Source organism: Brachionichthys hirsutus, chromosome 11 (genome assembly GCF_040956055.1).
Source record: "Brachionichthys hirsutus isolate HB-005 chromosome 11, CSIRO-AGI_Bhir_v1, whole genome shotgun sequence".
NCBI lineage: Eukaryota > Metazoa > Chordata > Actinopteri > Lophiiformes > Brachionichthyidae > Brachionichthys > Brachionichthys hirsutus.
In genome coordinates this window covers 12,899,438-12,922,197 of record NC_090907.1, presented here as the reverse complement: position 1 = coordinate 12,922,197, position 22,760 = coordinate 12,899,438, and the positions used below count along the sequence as shown (strand labels likewise).

Below are 22,760 nucleotides of genomic sequence, written 5' to 3'. Positions count from 1 at the left end.
CTCCACGAAGACACATAGACATCACTCCCCCCCGCCCCCGCTTGTCCTCCCCACATCGGCTCACGCCTCATCCGAGCACTATAAATAGTCTGGTCTTGCTGAAGTTTTTCAGTTTCGTCACAAACTCCACCAGGTAAGGCGATCTAATTAGGTTAGATTAGAATAAATCCTATTTTTGAGAGTCTTTTAATAAACCTAGGTTGAGTCTTAAATCTGATGACTATGATAAAGTTGGGCAGAAAGTGTCTCGGCAAGGGAAAGCAGTGGCGTTACATTTTAAGGGTGACATACTCCATTTGACTGTAACTTTTGATAATGCTGTTAAGCCTGTTTTTGATATTGTAGCAATTCAAAGATAAGAAAATGTCTAATTGGGAAACCTGGTGTCGTCTTCTAGATGTACTAATTCAATATCTATGATTTACTGTAAAGCCTAGAACAACATCATGCGGCAGTGTGCAGCTGACTGCTTGAACTCCCCATCTGATTTGGTGTCATGGGTCATTAAACGAGTTTGCGAGTTTGTGTAATAGGCTGTGTGCGTTCCACGTGAGCTCTTCTGGACCAGTTAAGGCAGGCATGGGCAAACCCAGGCCCGGGGGCCATATGCGGCCCGTTGGGCTATTTAATCTGGCCCGCCGAACTTGTCCAAATTATATCATTAAATTAAATTTTACTAGAATTAAACCCGATTCATTTGACCTTTTCCTTGTAATGCTACCTGTAAAAAGCCAAATCCTTTCATGTAATGGGTTTTGCATGTCATTTATATTAGCTCACACAAATACACAAATACACAATACACAAATACTCCATCCATCTGTTCCTGGCCCGGCCCCTCTGTCAAATTTTAGAACCCATTGTGGCCCGCGAGTCAAAAAGTTTGCCCACCCCTGAGTTAAGGGATGAGTGTGTATCTTTAATGCTGCATTAAGGCCTTTTGAAGCCTCCTCCTCAGGCATCGTTTGGCTTTATGTGCACGAGTCCTTCCTTGCTTTAATGGGCTCTCAATGTGATTTATCATTCATATATTTGTGTGATGTAAATACATTTATTGAAAACCCTTGTGCTGTATTACTGTGAGTGTGGGATGTTCACTGAATAAATCTAACTGCCTTATTCTACGCCAGACCATCGTCATGAAATTCGCAGCGCTGACTCTCGTCCTCCTGCTGGCCGTTGGTAAGCACAGTAATGAACACTAAAGGAAACACAGTAGTTGATCCACTTCATATAACATTAAATTATATGGTAAAAAAAAGAAAAGAAAAACATTTGCAACGTTGCATTCCCTAATTGCTTATGGCCGCCCTCCTTATAGCACCATTTTTTGTGCCTATCGCTCATCTTTCTTCCAACCCCCCCCCCCCCCCCCCCCTTCTCAGGCTCTCAGGCCGCCTCCCTGCATTCTGACGCACCTGAGGACGGACCACCCAGGGAGCTGCAGCAGATGCGGAGTATTTTGGATTACACTATCAATGAGTTGATTGGCAGTGTCAAGAATGTCGTGGCAACCCTTGATGATGAAGAGTACGCGAATGTCAAGTAAGTCTCCATCACGACACCGTCTTGCTGTGTCACCAAATCTCCCTTTGTCATGACTTACATTCCGTTCACTGATTGGTACGATTATTTCACTTGAACAAATGAAATAATAAATAAGATGAGTTTTTTCTTCCACCCTCCCCCCCCCCTCCCCCAGAGTCTCCACAAGTAAGAATTTGGAGGACATGTACAAAGCTTTTATAAAATGGCAGTCGGAGGTTTCCATGGTGACTGACGGCATCTATAGCAACATCCGTGACTTCGTCCAGAAAGCTATCACAGAAGATCCACTGCCACAAGATCATCTTGATGAGCTCAGGAGGGTCATCAAGAATAACACAGAATATTACTACGAACAAGTTAAAGGCATCCTCATCGATTTCATCCCCACCCATAAAGCTGAAATGGAAAAACTGAAAGCCAGGCTGGGGCCTGTTGTCGGCCACATTGGAGGACATTTGGAGGCGACCAAGAATGCCGCGGATCCTGTTCTGACTGCTCTTAATAATAAAGTCAATAAGCAGTTGGAGGAGATAAGGAGCATGGTTCTACCCTATGTTGAAGAGTTCAAGACAAGTATGAATCAAGCCTATGACCAATCACAGACCTTGACGAATGACCAATATACTGCGCTCCAGAAGAAGATTGAGAAGGACTTCGAAGATATTGGGGAGAAGCTCAACGCAATCTATGAAAACATATTTTCCACTTTCAACCAGAGCTAAATCCTCTCGTAACTAATCTGACCATCCTATATCCTTAATCCATTCCATCTGTCTCACCCATCCTTCCCGAGATGCACAGACCCACTCCCAAAGTGAAACCAAAGCTGAAGTGATGTGTTCCTTGGAAAATAAATGGCACGACTCTTGCTTCCTCTCTGTCTCTCTCTTCTATAAATGCCTCATGCATACATGCTCAAGCGCATGCCAGAAGATGTATTTACAGACTCATGTATACTCAGCACACGCTTTGCTCATCACATACTTTATGTTGGCCATCTGATTACATTTTGTGTAATATCTGTATGTGAATTAACCCCAAGAGCAAAAAAAAAAAAAAAAACCTTTGTGCTTTGTGTGATAACTGTACGTTGACGAAATCTCAATAAACATCTGTTTCTATTACTTTGGTTTGTGACTGAATTAAACGGCGTTGCATAATGTCCGGTGACATTTGAAATGCAGTAACCGAATGCAAGTTCCATGGATTTGTTTTTTTGCTACACAGTCCAGCTGCGTGTTTAATATTTGCATTACTTGTATTATTATATCTTAAAGAAACAAAGTATTTGTATTATTTTAGCTATATCATCCATGTTAACCCTTTCTGATACCAAAATAAGAATATTCCTTGACTCATTCAAGAATGAAGCTCTTTATATCTAAACTAATAAAACAATATCCAATACCCTGGAGTATAACGGTAGCCTTCAGCCTCGGTGGAGAAATGTTGATCTCGGGTTCTGGGGTCGTATCACAGAGAGTGCTTTGAGGAGGTCACCATTGATCACAAGATTTATTAAAAAAGAGCATTATTAATGTAATCAGTTCTCCTTAGGAGGGGCATCCAATGACATCTGAGATCTTTCTGCCTGTGGACCCGAGAGTTGTGATTAATGAGCTGGTTGGGGGGGGGCTGGCCCATTGACAAGCTCAAGTCTTGTTGTGCTTTATTAGGACAGAGTCTGCTTTGGTGCTTTAGATCCCTTGGGCTGGAACCCTTCAACACCGTCCTATTGTAGAGCTGTGCTCAGGCACACACACACACACACACGCTAATGATCACTAATAAGGATAAACAGTTCACAGTGAAAGCCACAACAATGTTCATCGGAGACATGTTAGACATTTATTCATGTAAAACATATGATTTAAATAGAAAATAATTACATGCATTACAAAAAGTAGTTGTTCAGTTTGAAAGAGCTGCCATTAAATGAAAAGTTTGAAACATTGTGACATTTCTAAATTTGTTTTCTTTATATATAGTTCACTAAATATAGTTGCTTTTGTGTATATATAAATATATATGAACATTTTACAATAAACTTTCACAAGCTAAACAAATGCAAACAAACAAACAAACAAACATGAACGATGGCGTAACCTCCGCCCAACTCTGATCTATTTGACCAGAATGTCCAGTTGTGATCGCTTTTTTTTAATTAGTATGGTGTTGAAACTGATCCGAGAGAAGGGGCTATGAATAATAAAAGTCGCTTGTGCTGTCTTCTCCTGTCCACACCCAATAACACTGGGCCGATCAGGACCTTATTAATGGCCTTAATATCACAGCGAGCTCCACTTAAAACTTTGGGCTGCAACAAACAACGGAAAACGTAATCAACGATTTCTAGATATCACAAAAAGGTTTAGTACATGCGAGTGTGTGTGTGCGTTTTATTCTCGGTTTTTGTGGGTGGCACACATGCCGGTGTGTGCAGCTGTGATTAGTGCTTGTCAGTTGGACTATGTGTATTGTAATGGATGAGGTAGGCACCGAAGTCCCCTGTGAGTCCCACGGTGTGTATAAAGCCGGCTTGTTCTTGACACAAGCAGTTCCTAGAAAGACTTGAACGCACGTCTTCCACTTCGGTTGTAACTCGTGACCAGACGTAGAGGAAGAGACGGGCGTTGACCGAAATATACCGGGAGAAGAGACAAAGCGTCAGCTCAATTCATATCCACCTTCAAATGATGGATGGTGAGTGTTTGTGATCAGAATGGGACCACCTCAGTGGTGATGCCTATAGACACAAGCTCCTCTCCTCTCCTCTCAGATCCTCAGCTGTCTCTCCCCTGCTGTTCTGAGAGGGGATTACTATCAAGCTCTAAGGCAACTCAAGTCAGTGGCGTGAAGGTCCACCTGGAGATGCCTGCACTTTGGCAGCAGTTTGACCAACTGGGCACGGAGATGATCGTTACCAAGGCTGGAAGGTAAGCTAACCGTAGCATTGGCATTCGTGTACTTTCCTTTTTTATCTGGTGTCTCTTTCTACATTCATCGACACTTTTCCACAAACTGCAGGAGGATGTTTCCAACATTCCAGGTACAAATATCCGGCATGGATCCTGCTGCAGAATATGTTCTCCTCATGGACTTTGTCCCAGTTGATGATAAAAGATACCGGTCAGATACATCTAATGTCTAGTAGTAAACCTTTTCATCTTATTTCTGATGATCTACATCGAGATCATGCAGATATCTATTGTGTTGGTGTGTGTGTGTGCGTGTTAGATATGCATTTCACAGCTCTTCCTGGTTGGCGGCAGGCCGAGCTGATGTTGTAGCCCCAAGCAGGATGCATTTCCACCAAGACTCACCTGCCTGTGGAGCCCAGTGGATGAAGCAGACCGTGTCCTTTGATACCCTCAAGCTCACCAACAACCTGCTGGATGACAATGGGCATGTCGGTCACCGTCTTGACTGCGTAATCAGAATAGGACCTGAGAAACAAAATCGTGTCTTTAATGTCCGTCCCTGTTTTCTCCCTCTCACCCCTTCACAGATGATATTGAACTCGATGCATCGATACCAGCCACGCTTCCACGTGGTGTATGTGGACCCGTCGCCTAACAGCCAATCGAACGCCTGCAGGAACTTCTGCTCCTTTTTCTTCCTGGAAACGCGCTTTATAGCTGTCACTGCATATCAGAACCATCGGGTAGGGAAACCTAGAACCAGCTGGGTTCAGCTGGGCTTTACTTACCCTGGTCCAACACACTTCTGTTCCACGCACCCCCATCACGCATGTGTCTGGCACTTTCCTTCAAATGAAATACTTTCTTTATGGTGCGTGAACTGAACTGGGAAAGGCGTTCATTAATTCTTGTGCATTTTATCCCTGCTTGACCTTCTCTCAGCAGGGGCCAACTCATTGATCCGTTCTCTGAGCGTGGGTTAGGGTTAAAGGGATTACTGCTTACTATGGGTACTGAAGCTAGTTCTATGGGCCAAGTAAGAATGAGGTCTGTAGTCCTAATCCACCTTTCCCTTGATGACAAGACAGTTTGTCAAATAAGTTTTACTGTTTATTGTTGTACTGAAAATCACAGTAAATAGTTCCACACCTATGTGGCAATAAATCTAGATGCCTACCAATGCGATTCACCATTTTCATTTTGAATCGACCACAGATAACTAGTCTGGACCGGTTGAGACAACAAGTTAATATTTAGCTTATTTAGCCTAAGATCCTCCAACACGCCCCACTAACTGGCTTTGGCTCTGTAGCTTCAGCACCCCAAAGGGATAGTAACAAGTAGATCTACGTTAGCGGCCGCTGCTAGTGGACACACCAATGAGTTAGCCACTACTTCTCTGTCTCAGATCACCCAGCTAAAAATTGCTAGCAACCCCTTTGCCAAAGGCTTCAGGACGTCAGACCCTCAGGACCAGTGAGTGTCACTCAGTCATTCAGCATGTTCGGAATAAAGTTTGCCCGATTAAGAAATGCAAATGTTTTTCTTCCTGGAAAGTTCAGCTGAAATAATGACTGGACCAGAGTGCATCTTTGTTGCTGTTATCGGCTGGTACATGCAGGGAGATAAGATAGTAGCATTGCTGATAGCTAATCTTTGAACTTTGTACGCAAAGGAGGCCAACACATGCTAGTTCGTTGGCCATGATGCATTGGCCTGACTGGAGAGATATGATTCTGGTATATTCTTTGCATATGTGTGTGTGGGTATGTCTGCTGTGTTTGTAGACTATATACAGTGTGTATTGTGCAGTACATGGGGTGAATAATCATGCATGTGTTTGTTCAGGGCAGTGTGGTGTCCACCAGAGGGCAGAGCTCAGCCCCTCATCACCAAAGCAGGGAAACTAAGCTGGGGCCGGAACGCTTCAACCGGTAATTATCATCATCATTAACTTATTTATGTGTGTGGGTGTGTGTTTATATGCATATTTACTTAAAGAAAATATAATTAATTAAATTTAATATACATTACATAATTGAATATATACTCATTATTATTTTCTTTAAAAAAAAGTATAATTATATGTTTTCTCATTGATACCTTGATCTTATTGGCTCATAAATCCATAAAAATAACAAAAACAATCTTGGGCTCAATCACATTACCTCCACCCGATATTATTTCACGTTGAAAATATGCTAAAATGCTGCATCAATCTAAAGCAGACTAGTTGTGTGTCAATTCTGGGGGAATAACTGAATAACTGTTGCTATAATTAGCGTGGCACTGAAATCGCTCCAAGAAATGGGGTTATGTGTATTAAAAGCAGTTGTTCCTCTCTGCATCTGTCCACACTCCACACCCAACAAAACCGACAGGTAAAAGGCCTCCCGGGGGGGGGACCTTGTAACAATCTTGCTACCGGCCCTCTTGTGTTTTGAAGCTGGACTAACAGGCAGATTCTGATTGTTTGAATCAGCAATATCTGTAGTTTAGGTGCTGAGCATTACTTGTCTAATTTAATTCTCATGCAACTTCAGGAGAGCCGGATCAAACCTCGCTGTTGTTGGAGCAGGGGGGATCTCACCACCGCTGTAAGGAGGCTGTGGGACTGACTGTGGAGCAAAAGGACGGGCAAAGTATATTAGGAGCTGCCTCCTTCCCCCCCGTTTCCTACTGGGACTGTCCAGGGTCATCTTAAGAGAGAACCAGTTCGTCACCGCAAAGAATATCAAACTGACTGAACTCTAATTAAATATGCATGCTTCCTTATTTGATGTTATACAGCTTTATTGTGTTTTATCATAAATGTGAATGGTTACATTATGGTCTTCATATTGATTTACAGAGATCCAAGCTATCTATTATGCAAGTAATCATCCAAAGAAAGAAATCATCACAATAGAATATATTTCCAGCAGCGACACTAAATATAATAGCAAACAATAAGAGCCTGTTTTAATGTAGACAGCAGATAACCAAGAACAGTAATGTTACAGCCAGCCAGCCCATAACTAATATCATAAAAAAAAATACATTTTTGTAATGTTATTTTTTTTTGAAACTGCAATCTATTTGTTGTCTAATAGCACAAAAATAAAATGAAAAAAATTGATAAATTGATTGTTCTTTGATTGTTTCTTAATTTTAAAATATTATTAAAAAATGTAATTATTGCAGAAAGACGATGGTTACGGATTTACGCCCACGTGAATTCTCATTTCTCTTTATAATCTGTTCAAATTGAGAAATCTAAAAACAATAATAACAATGCGGCCTACGCCTCAGACTGCGGACTGCTGTTGTTTTTAAAGAGACCAGGTAGCAATGGAGATTATGATTCGTGTGACCGACAAACTATTACACTGAAAACTTCATTACCCAGAATGCAAAACGTCTCAGGGTTGCTTCCCACGGAAACAGCAAGAGCCATGGCATGACGGAAGTCTTCAAATGAAAAAGCGTTATCGAAACATGCTCTAGTTCCTAAATATGACAGGTATTACTTTGATGTAGGAATAAAAGCTAGGTTCAAAACGCCGTAGAAACAAACTTTTACCAATTCCTTTGGCCACGCCCACTTGTCCTCTTCACGATGCGCTATACATTATTATAATTTCTATCTATCTATCTATCAATAACATTATTATAATATCTATCTAATTAGCTATCTATCTATCATTATCATAATTTCTATCTGTCATCTATCTATCTATCTCACATTATTATAATTTCTATCCATCTATCTATCTATATCATAATTTCTATCTATCTATCGATCTATTCTGTTCTGGAACATAGAAAACTGACTCATGCCAGGTATAAATCGGCCATCCGTTATATCACCAGGCAGGAACGACTGATGAGGGCTGACTCTTTGGCTGAGAAGCTTCTAAGCTGTAATGTAACTGGGTTCTGGAAGGAGGTGAAGTCCTTGAATCGGGGAAGTGTGGCCCTGCCGTGTTCTGTTGAGGGAGTCACTGGATCGGATAATATAGCTGAGCTGTGGAGGCAGCACTACTCTGCTATCTTTAATTGTGTTGACAGTGTCCCCTTTCAGGTAGGGAGCGTCCCTGACAGCGAGGTGGTGGGGGTCACAGCTACTGAGGTGCGTGAAGCAATAGATAAACTGGCAGATAACAAAGCTGATGGTCCAGATAGAATCACTGCAGAGCACCTAAAGTATGCTAGCCCGAGGGTCTCTGTCCTGCTTGCGTTATGTTTTACAGGCTTATTGTCGCATGGGCTGCTGCCTGACTCCATGTTGCATGTTACGCTGGTGCCAGTGATTAAGGATAAGACAGGCAAGGTGGGGAGCCTGGATAACTACCGGCCGATTGCTCTTGCTAGTGTAATTTCTAAGGTCTTAGAAAAAATCTTATTGATTCGCTTAAGTCCTTTTCTTAACACCACCGACAATCAATTTGGGTTTAAAACCAAGCATGGTACTGACATGTGTATTTATGGTCTGAAAGAAGTGATTGACATGTATAAGGCTAAAGACTCCTCTGTATTGGTGGGCTTCATCGATGCCTCTAAGGCATTTGACCGTGTGAACCATCGGAAGCTGTTCCTGAAGCTGAGGGAGAGAGGTGTGCCAAACTGTCTCCTTAGAATCCTGGCATATTGGTATGCGAATCAGACCATGCAGGTTAGGTGGGGTAATGTGGTCTCTCCTCCTTTTACTGTGGGGAACGGTGTCCGCCAGGGTGGGCTTCTTTCGCCGGTGCTTTTTAACTTCTACATGCATGATCTCTCTGTGCAGCTCAAGAGCTGTAACACTGGATGTATGCTTGGTGACACCTTGATCAATCACTTTATGTATGCTGATGACCTGGCCATATTGTCACCGAGCAGTGCTGGCTTCCAGCAGCTCCTGGACATATGCACTGGCTATGGTATCAGGTTTGATGTAAAGTATAATGCCAAGAAGAGTGCCGTTATGGTTTGCAGAACGAGAGAGGATAAGGGTTTGGACTTCCCAAGATTTTATCTGTCAGGGCAAGTGCTGTCTGTCTGCAGCAGAACTAAATATCTGGGCCACATCATCAATGACCAGCTGGGGGATGATGATCACATGATCAATGACCAGCTGGGAGATGATGATGACATGTATAGACAGCGGCGGATGCTGTATGCGCAGGCCAACATGCTGAAGAAGAAATTTAGTTTTTGCTCTGAAGCGGTCAAAGTCACCCTCTTCAGGGCCTTTTGTACGCCACTCTATACTGCCCCCTTGTGGATCAAGTACAAACAGGCCAGCATGCAGAAGTTGAGGGTGGCATGCAATGACTGCATGCGGATACTTCTCAGGAAGCCCAGATGGTCCAGCGCCAGTGAGATGTTCTGTGGTGTCGGGGTTAACACCCTTAATGCTCAGCTGAGACACCTGCATACAGGTTTATATGTCGGCTGCATGAATCAGGGAATGACATCATCAGAACACTGACTCAGCCATGCCTAAGTGCTGTGAAGTTTAACTCAGGTATTTGGTGTCATTGGTACCTGATGTTATTATAGGATTACTGTGTTTACTGTGTAAACGTTGTATATGTTGTAAATGTTATGTGTGCTTTTTAATTGGACCATTGTGTCTGCAAATAAAGATTTGATTTGATTTGATTTGATTTGATTTATCGAGCATAATTTGTCTTATTTTGAAAATGCTTATAGGAAGTCTTGACGTTGGTTCGCGCCGCTAACTTCACGGCGGTGGTACTCTACTGAAGGATGCGACTGGGTGAATGGAGGAGGAGGAGGAGGAGGAGGAGGTGAACGCTGGGAGGGAGGAGAGCACAATGAGGGATGCGGATGCCAGCCTCCGACACCGGCCCGCAGTTTGACTTTACACCAAACACCGAACCCGATGCGGTTCTGGCTTTATTGTTCCGGTAACGTTTCTCGCCCACGCGGTTTTCTCTTTGGCGTAAATTGCGTTTCTTCCGCGTCATTTCATGTCAAGCAAAGCAGAGGAAGAAAACGCAACCGAGCAACGCCTCTCTTCATCTTTGCGGGTCCGCCGGTGTCACGGCGACGCGGTGTGACGAAGCGCGTTAAACATGGAGGCGGCTGCGTCACAGCCTCGCTGGCTGTCCAGCCTGTTCCTATGGACGGCGTTGACGCTGATCAGCGGCGGCCGGTGCGCGGCGGACGGCTTGGGCCCGCCGCGAGCGATTCGCGTGCCACTGCGGCAAGTCGCACGCGCTGCGCCGCCGCCGCCGCCGCGGCTTCCGCATGACGCGCCGCTGGACCGCGAGCGCGGCGGCGTCAGGAGAAACGCCGCGCGCAGGAGGAGAGGAGCGTCTGTGGGCCGCATCAGCTTCGTGGACATGATCGATAACCTGCGTGGAAAATCCGGTCAGGGATACTACGTGGAAATGGCCGTGGGCTCTCCTCCGCAGAGGGTAAAGCCTTCACTTACACATTGTGATTAATATGCTGCAAAGCCTGCAGCATAGTGATAAATATTCACACGCACACACACACGCACACACACACACACACACACACACACACACACGCTAACAAAATCTAACAGATTTTAAACCTGAATTTGTTGAATTTAATACCAGATACAGAGTAATAAATAATATCACACTGAATAATTCAGTTATGTGAAAGTGAAATAATGTGTATTTAAAATAGTGCTTCATTATTAAAGACTTACGATGTATAATTAACATTAGCCTGTAAATAGAGCACTTACGTGCTCAAAGATAATGCACTGCAATGGGAGTTTACCTCACTTAAAGAATAACCTTCTAAACACAACGTTTTATATGGTGTGTGCTTCAAATGGCAAATGTCTGCTTTGAAAGAGGGACTGAAATTAGTTGAATTGAAAGAATCACTTTAAATATATTGTCTGAAAGTGCAATCATATTAACGCTGATCTAGCGACAGATGATATGTGTGTGTGTGCGTGCGTGCGTGCGTGTGTGTGCGTGTGTGTGTGTGTGTGTGTCTCTGGGAAAGTAGAGAAAGGACTTAATGCTGCAGACAGATAAGGGAACCATTAATTCTGCAGAGTGACGAGTGCCAGCAGGGTGCAGCTGCAGTGTACAGGCTGGCACTCAGAGGGTGAAAGGGTGAAAGGGTGAAGGAAGGGTGGGCAAAGAAATGGAAGACATGAAGAAGCAACAAGAGAGGGAGAGAGAGATGACATGCAAGGCCAAGGAGTGAATGAATGAGAAGAAGAGGAAGAGATGGTGTGCCATTACTACAGTATGCAGGGCACCATAGTAACCATAGTAACCACAGAATGGGATGCACCAGTAGCAAATGTGAGGATGACATTTTCCTCTGGTGGACACAAACAACTGAACTGCTGACAAACAGCAGATGATCTGGTTTGTATGTTGTTTCCTTTCACCCTGCTGCGGATGAAGACTGTGCCAAACACAAGCGCACTTCTAAAAACTGCATGAATCCAGGTCGGTGTCGCGTGGCTATGAAGCAGACATGCAGGGAGCACAGATGAAAGTAATAATTTCATTATTTGTCACCTCAGCCTGTTAATATTAACAGACTATGTCTCTCGCTCTTCAGCCAGTGAAGTACCCACAGAGCATTTTGAAACAATAATGCTGACCCACTTTGATCAATCCTAAATTAGATGATCTATTACGTTCCATGGGGAAATGGAAGGAGGTGACAAAAAACATTTCAATTTACTTTTGAATGCACTTCAAAAATATATATTTAGTATTATATGATAAATACTCTCAAAAACAGTTAATCATATTTTACAGTTTTTCCACAGTCGCTTTGATGCTTTTCTCACATCGCTATTAACATTTGCACAGCAGTTAGTGCATTTCTGCAAACTGCAAAACCTAGTGGAGAACCTGCAAAAGCACATCACTCCCTCGAAATGGATAGTCCACTCCTCAGAAGCAAGTCACTCGCTCAAAATGGATAGTCCACTCCTCAGAAGCAAGTCACTCGCTCAAAATGGATAGTCCACTCCTCAGAAGCAAGTCACTCGCTCAAAATGGATAGTCCACTCCTCAGAAGCAAGTCACTCCCTCGAAATGGATAGTCCACTCCTCAGAAGCAAGTCACTCGCTCAAAATGGAGTAGTGGCTGGTGTTGGGGAGGACGATGCAAAGAACAAGGTGAAGTGAAGAAACTTGATTTGCTGTGGCGACCCCTCATGGGACAAGCCGAAAGTACAGTAGTTGTAGTTGATACTGTAAATATATAACTTAAATCGTGTGGGAATAATTTTCACTCCCTTTTAAACTGACCAGAGTTCCTTTCCTCGGATAATCCGCTCCGTTTGGGCCAGTGTGAACGCGCATCCGGACTCTGGAGAGGAACAAAAAAGTCCGCCTGAAAAGGAGGGTCTCGGATCCTTTGCAACAGAACCCTGCTGTTAAAGGGAAGTTTGTCCTTACCACCGTTGCCAGAGTGCTTGCTCTTGTGGGTCAAGTTGGGTTCTGTGTTTCCCTGCAGGTCTTTCCCTGCTAATCCTGTAAAGTGCCTTGAGATGACTTTATGTTGTGATCTGGCGCTATATAAATAAAACTGAATTGAATTGAATTGCTCTGTTCCGTTAGCAGTGTGAAAGCTCGCTGGAGCAAACGCAGGACTAGACGTACGTAGTGACGCTACGCGGTGCGTCTCCGGTAGAGGAAGTACAGCGAGCACTCCAAGCTGCTCTGCAGGGGAAGCTCAGTTACCAAAAAAACTAAAAGTGGTGAAATATTTACCGCTGTGTGTAGATTCCATTGACTAAATATGTTTTATAATACTTTGTTCAGAACCAGCTACTTATCCCTGCAGCACCACAGTCACGCTTGAGCGTCGAGTGGGCTGTTCTTCTGCGAGAGACTGGACGGTCATTGGATAAATGTTGGGTTTTGTCCCGCCCATCAGCGTCTCTGGGGCATGATGATTGGATAATCTGTCTGCGGCAGTGATTTTGATTGATAGGAAATGAGCGATTCAGCGAAGCATAAAACACCCGGAGCATTTTACATGTTTTTTATTGCGTTGTTCTGAACTGATCCGGAGATTTTACGGATCCCCAGCGACGTTGTCTTTGTTAAAAACGACTAGCGTTGTGTAACATTTAGGATTTAGGCCAGAACTAAATTAGCTTCCCCTCCTTGGATGACCAGCAGCCGCAACTGGCGCACTACAAACCAAAACAAACATGGGAGAGGGCGGGACTTCTCCTTCTACTTTGTCCAATCGACGAGCGACTCTTTCAGCCACGTGACGCTGCTCCAAAAGTTCGTTTTGCGAAGAAATCACAGTGTGAAAGCAGACCTTTCAACTAATTATAAATGCAACAACTTGCTCCCAAAGGAACCGAGTCCTATTGGTGCAGTGTGAAAGCACCCTGAGCCTTGGGGGACTCCACCAGTAACTTTCTTAAACTGTGAATCCACATAATCAATATATACATATTTATGTATATATATTAATGGCCATAATATTACATTTTTTTCTAAAGATATGCATGATCGATCGTATTGAATGCCTTTTCTCAGATCAACGAGTATACCCACTATATAATTTTTGCAACATGTTCTACAAATTACATGAAGTGATCTAAATGTAGTGAAGGTATTTCAATGCATTTTAGCTACAGTTATATAAATACAGTTCGTTTTTTTATTACATTGAGCTCAACTGTTTATAAAAGCAAGATACATGTGTTTGTAGGCTTTGATGTCAGGCATTTATCTTGAGTTTCTTGGGAAACGCGAAGGTCATTGACCCACCCTAACCTTTGTGTTGTGTTGTGTTCAGGGAACCTCTAGAATCTAGATGATGTTTCCTGCACAGTGGGGGGGAGTAAAGGGCAAATATAATGACGGAACATACAGGAATAGGGAGGACAGGAAGACGGGCGCGAGAGACCAGGGAATGACGAGATAGAGTGTGTTCGGGCGCTCGTGTGTCACAGAAACAGATCCAGTTTGAGCTTTCAGGATATTTCAGACACACACACACAGTGTGGGAAATAATTGTTTGATCCCCTGCTGAATTTGTAAATTTGCCCACTTAGAAAGAAATTAACAGACTTAAATTTTCATAGTTTTCCACTGTTTATGACAATAGAAAGAATAACAGTCAAAAACGCATAAAAACACACAATAAAAAAAATGATAAAATATGCATTTAATGAGTGGAGTAAGTATTCAATCTCAGGGTCGAATTGTGTGCAACCCAGTTGGTTGATGCCAAATAGCTCCACTTTGGTTAGATTCTCTGAGTCATTGTGATGTTTGCTGCTAAACCTTACACAACCTTACACAACCTTGTACATGTGCTTTCTTCAGCAGTCCATTACGGCGCAGCGCGTTACCGACTGTTTTCTTGATGACGCAGGTCCCAGTGTCCCTCAGATCATTATCAAGCTCCTGTCGTGCAATCTTCGGCTGATCCTTCACCCTTCTCATCATCAGCCTTGCTCCACAAGGTGAGCTCTTGCATGGAGCTCCAGAGAGAGGGCAGTTGACGGCTATTTTGTGCGTCTTCCGCTTTGGAATAATTGTGCCAATAGCTCTCACCTTCTCACCAAGCCTTTTTCTGATGGCTTTGTAACACGTTCCAGCCTTGTGCAGGTCCACCGTCTTGCCCCTGACATCTTAGGATGACGAGTTCTAGTGAGTATTGGTAATTGGTAATTGGTAATTGGTTGATTGTGCACAGCTGTGTGCCACAGGGGAAACAGCCAATCTGTTGGCGCTACAATTCTGGGTGAGTTGTTGGGGATCGAATAATTATTTCACTCAATAAATGCACAACATGTTGTGTAATTTCAAGAATTTTCAACTGATATTCTGATATATTTGTGTGTGTGTGTGTGTGTGTGTGTGTGTGTGTGTGTGTGTGTGTTTGGACAATCAGCACTTATTCTGGGCTTTCTTCACGAGCCTTTGAGAGATTAGGACTTGACGGGATATTTAAAGCTCCAATCTATTATTGAGCAGTTTGCTGATGCTCCAGAGCTTCTACTTCATTTTTGGGCAGTTCTCTCTTTTCTCCCTATCTTTGCTCACATGCAAGGCAGTTCTGCCGCATTATTTGTTTGTGTTTCATAAATAAAAAAACCCCCACAAATGCAGCCATAATTACCAACAATGAACTATCATTAAATATACCTGCAAGCCGAGAATGAGTGTGTAACATATAATACACGGTGTGTGTAATGGAATGCATATACATACAGGCAGTGTATATTTACCTTCCACACCATCCGCTCCATTCACACAGTCTGTGTTTTGACTGATTAGGCATAATTTGATACCCACATAGACAGAAGAGGAAGAGAGAAAGGAGACAGGGAGTAGAAAGGTCAACCTGATAGGAGTGGAGGACAAAGATGGGACAGAGACAGCCATGGGACAGAGAAGGACGTTTAGGGAAACAGGGCATGGCATGGGACATTGCACTTATAGAGAAATGGATACAGCGTAAGCCTGGTGGAGGAGGAGGTACAGATGAGTAGCAGACAAAGACTCCATATAGGAAAGAGTCTTATAAATGACCCAAGCTGTCTCCAAGGCAACACTTACAGATCAAATCTGCACCTCAGAGATGGAACTTAATTCATTTCACAATGTGACACATGTTGATTTTTCAAAAATGTACACACAACATAAATGTCCTTATTTCTGCTCCTCTTTAGTTGAACATCCTGGTGGATACGGGAAGCAGTAACTTTGCTGTCGGGGCGGCTACTCATCCCTTCCTCCGCAGATACTACCATCGCTCACTGTGAGTGCAGACACAAGTGTTCCGTTAACAATGCAGCTTCAGTAAAGTAAGCACATCTTTTTTCCTTGCTTCTCCATGGACAGGTGATTTTAAGGTGACTGAAGGTTGCTCGTCTTCTGCATAGCGTGCGTTAACAGAATGCATTACTCTGGATTGTGCTGTAGTTACAATGCAGTACTTGATTTAAGTCTTCCTTATTTATCTTATTATTTACATCTTATGTGATAAAGTAATTGTTAAAACATACAGTTACATTGCATTAGATAACAATGTCAAAGAGCCTTTCCCTCATTAAGGAAGTGCTTTTCTATTTTTATTTAAGGCTGTTCAAACTCACTTTACAGTCTCTGTGTTGGAACCGTATCAAAGTTATTATTTATTATTTATCCCAAACTCCACCAGCACAGGAACCAACCTCTTCTTTCTAATTTTTTCTCTGCTTGTTTCTCCACCCCCTGATTCCCTGGCATTCATCAGTTCCAGCTCATACCGTGACCAGGGTAGGAGTGTGTATGTTCCCTACACCCAGGGTCGCTGGGAGGGGCAGCTCGGAACTGACCTGGTCTCTGTCCCACATGGCCCCAATATCACGCTACGAGCCAACATTGCTGCCATCACCCAGTCAGATCGCTTCTTTATCAATGGATCCAACTGGGAGGGAATCCTGGGACTGGCCTATGCTGACATAGCCCGGGTAAGATCAACACATTACTTCATCCCTAAAAAAAAACATCTTTAAATGAGAAAAGCACTCGGAGAGCGCAGACCTCAGCCGAGCAGCTCATTCCCCTCATAATCTACACCGTCCACATGGTGATCTGGATCAGCACCAAAAGGTTCTACATTGTTCTTGTATCTTTATACACCAACCATGAAAAGTAAACGTGAATCAGAGTTGATGTGTATTTTTAACAGGGTTTTTGAATCCGTAAATGGAGTTTTCAGTGTTAAAATTAAATATATTTTACTGTCTCCATTCTGGATCCAATCCAGATGAAATTCGGTGGTGAGATAGAGACCCCCACTCTACATGACTGTGTCAAATTCAATAAACATCAGTTAATAATCAACAGAGATATTGAGGAACAAATTTGGAAGCTCCATTGACTGCAATATCAAAGTGATCCATAATCCAGGATCTCTTCTGGATAATCAACTAAATGTAATCACCTGTTCCTGTTAACATTCCCAACATTTCCTGTTTGATCAAGATCTGTCCAGATCCTTTTGAGTTATCTTCCTAACAAACGGACAAACAATCGCCGGCGATTACGTAGCCTCCGCCTCGCCTCGGTCGAGGCCTGGGTGGACCGCCATCAGCGTTGCTAACCCATAGGACGGCGCTGGAAATTGGATTACCGGTACTGTGGGACAAAGACAGAGATACAAAGGAGAGGGTGAAGTGGAGAAGGTCGATTTTCTGCGCCGACCCCATCATGAGACAAGCCGAAAGTAGTAGAGAAGGACTTTCGAGGCGTTTTAAACTCAGTTTTTTGGTTTGAGAAATAAGTCGTTCGAGAACCGAGGCTCCACTGTAGTAAAAAAATATTGCCTCGAGATAACTTTGTGTTACGATCTGGCATTATAGAAATAAAACATAACGGGGAGCACATAGGGACAAGCACCATAAAGAAGGGTTACAATATGTATTTATTTAACCATGACAGATGAAAAATCACTCTTTCACCTTATCCCTTATTGTCTGCAAGTCCCCAGTCCAACCCGAATAGCACCGCACTACAACGCAGAAAAAACCCGCAACGGTAACACCCCAAATTCACTGCAAACTTAAAAGGTCAGCAACACACCACAAACCCATGCACTAATAATACCACACGTAAAAATAAGATCGGGTATGGTGGGTATGGGAGTGTCAACGGGATAATAAGGGAGGGAAGTGACATAAAGAAACAAGAAAAGAATGAAACGAAAAAATATAAATAAAAAAAAGGTAAGAGAGTTAGTCCGCTCGTACAAGTTTACACAATAAACAAAACACAGATGTACGACACGTACACCTAACCCTAACTCAAAACAAAACTCAAACTAAACTTAATACCAAAGACAGCAGGCAGCGGCGACACAAACACTGAAATAAACAAACAAATACAACATTACCATTTGTTAAAACACATTTAATAAGATACGTCTAAAACTTTAAAAGGCTGCATACCTGAGGCGTCGTTCTCCCACGCCCGGTCATTCATTCCTTAAGATCCGATCTATAATCACTCCAGTCTTCAATAACAGACCATATGAAGCAAAACACATTTAAAACCTAAACCATAATATGAAAAATCAACATATTAAAATATTCACCAGATTAGCTCATCAGACGCTTCTCAACAATGCATGTGGGCCCAGCAAACACTTTGGTCACCCGACAGGAAACTGGCACCCGGTGGTGGCCTCCGCCACATTCACCTGCTACAAGTATTTAATATGTTAGTATGTTTGCACTATTTTTTTCTATGGATGCTTGCTTTCTTTGTAAATAATCCTTTTTTATGTGAATAAATGTTTAAAGGTGCTCATATTTGTTGTTGTTTTTTTTTAAGCCGTTGATGTTGGGGTGCTGATGGACTTCTGCTACAGACATGTGTTGTGTTTGTGATATTTGGTTTAGCTACTAGTTCCTGATTGTTTCTCAGAAATAAAACCAACGACCATCCTGTCTCTCTCTCTCTCTCTCTCTCTCGTCTCTCCAGCCTGATGAGACATTGGAGCCTTTCTTTGACTCTTTGGTTCGACATACTTCCGTCCCCAACCTTTTCTCTCTCCAGCTGTGTGGAGCTGGTTTCACCCAGAACTACTCCCTGGGCAGTGCTACCGTTGGCGGCAGCATGGTGAGACACGGATCGGTACATGCATGTTCACATCACTTCATATCTCATCTGGAGCCAAGAATGGATTCCCTTTTGCCTTCCCATCCTCAGATCATCGGGGGAGTGGACCCATCACTCTACGTCGGGGAGCTTTGGTACACCCCCATTCGCAGGGAGTGGTACTATGAAGTCATTATTGTACGCATTGAGGTTAATGGACAGGACCTAAACATGGACTGTAAAGAGGTAAGACTGACACCTGCAAAGTCCTTAGATGGAAATAACAACCAATCACGGTCAGTAAAGACTTTCCAATTGATGTTCTGCTTATTGAAGTACAACTATGATAAGAGCATCGTGGACAGCGGCACCACCAACCTTCGATTGCCGAGGAAAGTCTTCCAGGCTGCAGTGAAGGCTATCGAAGCAGCGTCTTCGGTCAGTTCCTTCGGCACACACCCACCTCATGACGGATTTCTCCAGATTCATCTGATTGTATTTTACCCAGCAGGAAAAGTTCCAGCCACAGTTTTTTGGATGCACATTTAAAACAAGCAATTTTAGTAAAGCAATGAAAAGTCCATCAAACCCTTGTGACCCGGATTCATAATGACCAGGCGTGTTGTGAGCGGAACGAATAGATGTTCTCCTGACTTTGTTTTCAGACAGAGCAGTTCCCCTCGGGGTTCTGGCTCGGGGAGCAGCTGGTATGTTGGCAGGCTGGGACTACACCATGGCACATCTTCCCAGTGATCTCTCTCTACCTGATGAGTGAAAACCACAACCAGTCCTTCAGAATTTCCATCCTCCCACAGGTAAAGTCACTGAACCTTGTACATTTGTTTGAACAAAGTCCCTCATTTGCAGATCAATTTATCCATGTGGTAATATTTATCCCAAAGGGACCCGTCAAAGTACAAATGATTAAGTCCAAATGGGAGAGAAATAAAGGAGAAGGATGTATTTTTATTGATTTATTTATACAAAATATTTATTACTGTGAATCACATGAATTAGCATCTGAATGCTAAGGTTTCTGTGCTCATAATGGGCCAGCATGCTCTTCAGCCTTAATCGTTTAGATAGTCCTTAATAAAGGAAAACTTTGCAATTTAACACGACAAAAGGAAATAATGAGCACATTTCAACGAGAAATGCCTTTAATATATATCCTAAAGCTTTTCATAGAGCTCTGAAAAATCATTTTATTCTGAGCACATCCACCTTGATGGTGGAATTAATTTAATGGAATGAGATTTCAAATTGAGGTTCAGAGCTGTAAATTTGCAGAGTGAGACACTTGAGAACATTTTCACTTCCTCTGGCATCTGCTGTCATTTCAATTTAAAATCAACAATTTACCTATTACAATGCAGACCAGATTCCCTGCAGACATTCTTTGTAAATAAAATATCATACGGTAATCATATCAGTGAACTTTGAGACTGATTTTGGAATCATCATTACTGTGAACCCCTGTTTTTATATTTTTTTACAAATGCAAAAACAATTCACAAAATTAGATCCATTATTTAATTATAAAGAATATTATATATTAAAGATGATCTATGTGCTCGTTGGAGTGCTACAAATGAAAAGCAGGTGTGTCAGTGTCCTCTGGTGGACGAGCTATGATATCACAGCCCTTTAATGCTTCCGGCTCCTCTCTACTCCACCACTGGTGTTAAATACTTTTCTCAGGATCGTTTTCCATTGTCATAGAAACTCCTTGCGAAACTTCAACTGCCAATAACTATGTAACCATGTCAGTGGATTGGTTGGACTATAATAAAGGCACTGCTGTGCTCCCTGGTGCCACCTCTCATTTCACGTCTTTTTTCGTTTTCCATTGTTGTGTGTGTGTTGCAGCAATACCTGCGGCCGGTTGAGGATGTGGCCTCGGCCCAGGAGGACTGCTATAAGTTTGCCGTGTCCCAGTCTAGCACTGGCACAGTGATGGGGGCTGTCATCATGGAAGGCTTCTATGTGGTCTTTGACCGAGAAAAGGAACGGATCGGCTTTGCTGTTAGCACCTGCCATGGTGAGGAGGTGGAGAGAAGGACAGTCAGAAAGTTTATTAATGTGAAATGGGCCAGAGGAAATGTAATTACGCTCACGGGGAAAGTTGGAATGAAGAGACTGTCAAAGAGGAATGGCAAGAACCTTTCACATAGAAAATGCAGGACTTGTTTTAAAGGGATTTTACTTTTAGTAATAACATACAGTATCTGTTATCATATACCGGCAGTCTGATTCTCTTGTTTGCAGTGCATGACGAGTTTCGGACGGCCTCTGTGAATGGCCCTTTCCATGGCGTTGACCTGGACGACTGCGGCTACAACATTCCTCAGACGGACGAGTCCACGCTAATGACAATCGCCTACATCATGGCAGGAATCTGTGCTCTCTTCATGCTGCCTCTGTGCCTCATGGTGTGCCAGTGGCGCTTCGCGCGCTGCCTCCACCCGCATGGGGACTTTGCTGACGACATATCGCTCCTGAAGTGACTCGCAGAAGAAGGTGGGGAAAAAAAAGAGTCGCAGAGACCTGCCGTCAAAATGCGAAGCAGAAGTGGACTGTGGTAGAAGGACTAAATGTCGCTCTGCTGAAAGGGAGCTTTGAGAAGGTTCTTCAGACACAGATAATATGATGAGTACAGTGAACAGCGCTGCCCTCAAGGGGGCGAGCACTTTGTATGTAGAGCCATTATTGAGCTGAGGAGCAAACAAGAACGCTTGCCGGTTTGAAGTAGTGTGCAGGTAAGCGTAGCCTGAGGAGCTTCAGTGGGAGTGACGTGAACCCCCCCCCCCCCAGCTCTGTCTTTTAAGTAATGTATAAATGAACCACACAGATGGATTGCCATTGGAATTTTGAAAGATTTATCTCTTATCTTTACAGAGAACAGAAGAAATGTTCAAATACGGCTAAATAAAGATCCCTTGAGGTTGTTGTGAATTCGTTGTGGGAATCCATCGTGTAATTTGGCACGATGGTATGTGTTGAACATTTGCGTGCGTGGTTCTTCGTGGGTTTGTGGCTTGTGAGTGATTGAAACGAGGGTCATTTATGTGAGCATGCCTGCATGGGTGCCCAGTTGTACTGTAAGGGAAGGATATGCAGAGAGAATTAAGGAAATGGTACTACTGAGAATAGCATCTATAAAATTACACTATTTTATAATCCTACAATGCAAATGTAATACATTTATGGAAGTTGGATGGATGGAATTCAGATGTCATTCTTCCTTCTCTTACCGAGAGCTTAAATATACCTATTGTACACAAAATAATATTCATTTCTTATCATTATGCTGCACCATCTGATGATTTGCACTCATGATTACCACATGACATGCTGGCAAGCTGATACTGCTGCGGCTCAGTTGGTAGAGTGGGTCGTCCAGTGATCAGTAAATTGGTGGTTCGAATCCCAGCTCTGCATGTCAAAGTGTCCTTGGGCAAGACACTGAACCCCAAATTGCTCCCAGTGGGGCTGGCAGCAGTCACCCACTGGAGTGCGAATGGGTGAATGTGAGGCCTAATGTAAAGCGCTTTGAGCACCGCAAAGGTGGAAAAAGTGCTTTATAAGTGCAGTCCATTTACCATTTAATAGGGCTTCTGACACAGAGACAGCATCTATGCCTGAAAGCAGCCCAAAGTATGTTATATACTAAACAACTATTACAGCAAGCTGTAAATAGATAAACTCAGAACTGTATGTCTGCCAG

At 43.1% G+C, this 22,760-nt stretch overlaps 3 protein-coding genes across 3 annotated transcripts; all 3 read left to right on the top strand.

Moving 5' to 3' along the window:
- Positions 1–1,132: 1,132 nt before the first annotated feature.
- Positions 1,133–2,655, top strand: apoa1b (apolipoprotein A-Ib). Its single transcript, XM_068745883.1, has 3 exons — positions 1,133–1,182; positions 1,386–1,545; positions 1,703–2,655. Exons 1-3 carry the CDS (start codon positions 1,140–1,142, stop codon positions 2,268–2,270), a joined length of 771 nt encoding a protein of 256 aa, XP_068601984.1. The 5' UTR covers positions 1,133–1,139; the 3' UTR covers positions 2,271–2,655.
- Positions 2,656–4,244: 1,589 nt separating this feature from the next.
- LOC137901787 (T-box transcription factor TBX1) lies at positions 4,245–5,949 on the top strand. Its single transcript, XM_068745828.1, has 6 exons — positions 4,245–4,251; positions 4,328–4,484; positions 4,576–4,677; positions 4,786–4,957; positions 5,057–5,212; positions 5,878–5,949. The coding sequence occupies exons 1-6, from the start codon at positions 4,245–4,247 to the stop codon at positions 5,947–5,949; spliced, it is 666 nt and encodes a 221-aa protein (XP_068601929.1).
- A 4,582-nt stretch (positions 5,950–10,531) lies between these two features.
- On the top strand, positions 10,532–21,540 carry bace1 (beta-secretase 1). Its single transcript, XM_068745872.1, has 9 exons — positions 10,532–10,876; positions 16,120–16,208; positions 16,686–16,902; positions 18,917–19,054; positions 19,145–19,279; positions 19,370–19,471; positions 19,699–19,848; positions 20,903–21,074; positions 21,302–21,540. The coding sequence occupies exons 1-9, from the start codon at positions 10,532–10,534 to the stop codon at positions 21,538–21,540; spliced, it is 1,587 nt and encodes a 528-aa protein (XP_068601973.1).
- Positions 21,541–22,760: the final 1,220 nt, after the last annotated feature.

Coding starts and splice junctions, on each gene's coding strand:
- apoa1b (XM_068745883.1), top strand. CDS start 1,140: ATGAAATTCGCAGCGCTGACTCTCGTCCTCCTGCTGGCCGTTG. Junction 1,183..1,385: donor CGTCCTCCTGCTGGCCGTTG/GTAAGCACAGTA, acceptor CCCCCTTCTCAG/GCTCTCAGGCCGCCTCCCTG. Junction 1,546..1,702: donor GAAGAGTACGCGAATGTCAA/GTAAGTCTCCAT, acceptor CCCCTCCCCCAG/AGTCTCCACAAGTAAGAATT.
- LOC137901787 (XM_068745828.1), top strand. Junction 4,485..4,575: donor ATCGTTACCAAGGCTGGAAG/GTAAGCTAACCG, acceptor CACAAACTGCAG/GAGGATGTTTCCAACATTCC. Junction 4,958..5,056: donor TGCTGGATGACAATGGGCAT/GTCGGTCACCGT, acceptor ACCCCTTCACAG/ATGATATTGAACTCGATGCA.
- bace1 (XM_068745872.1), top strand. CDS start 10,532: ATGGAGGCGGCTGCGTCACAGCCTCGCTGGCTGTCCAGCCTGTTCCTA. Junction 19,280..19,369: donor TAAACATGGACTGTAAAGAG/GTAAGACTGACA, acceptor TGCTTATTGAAG/TACAACTATGATAAGAGCAT. Junction 19,849..20,902: donor GAATTTCCATCCTCCCACAG/GTAAAGTCACTG, acceptor TGTGTGTTGCAG/CAATACCTGCGGCCGGTTGA.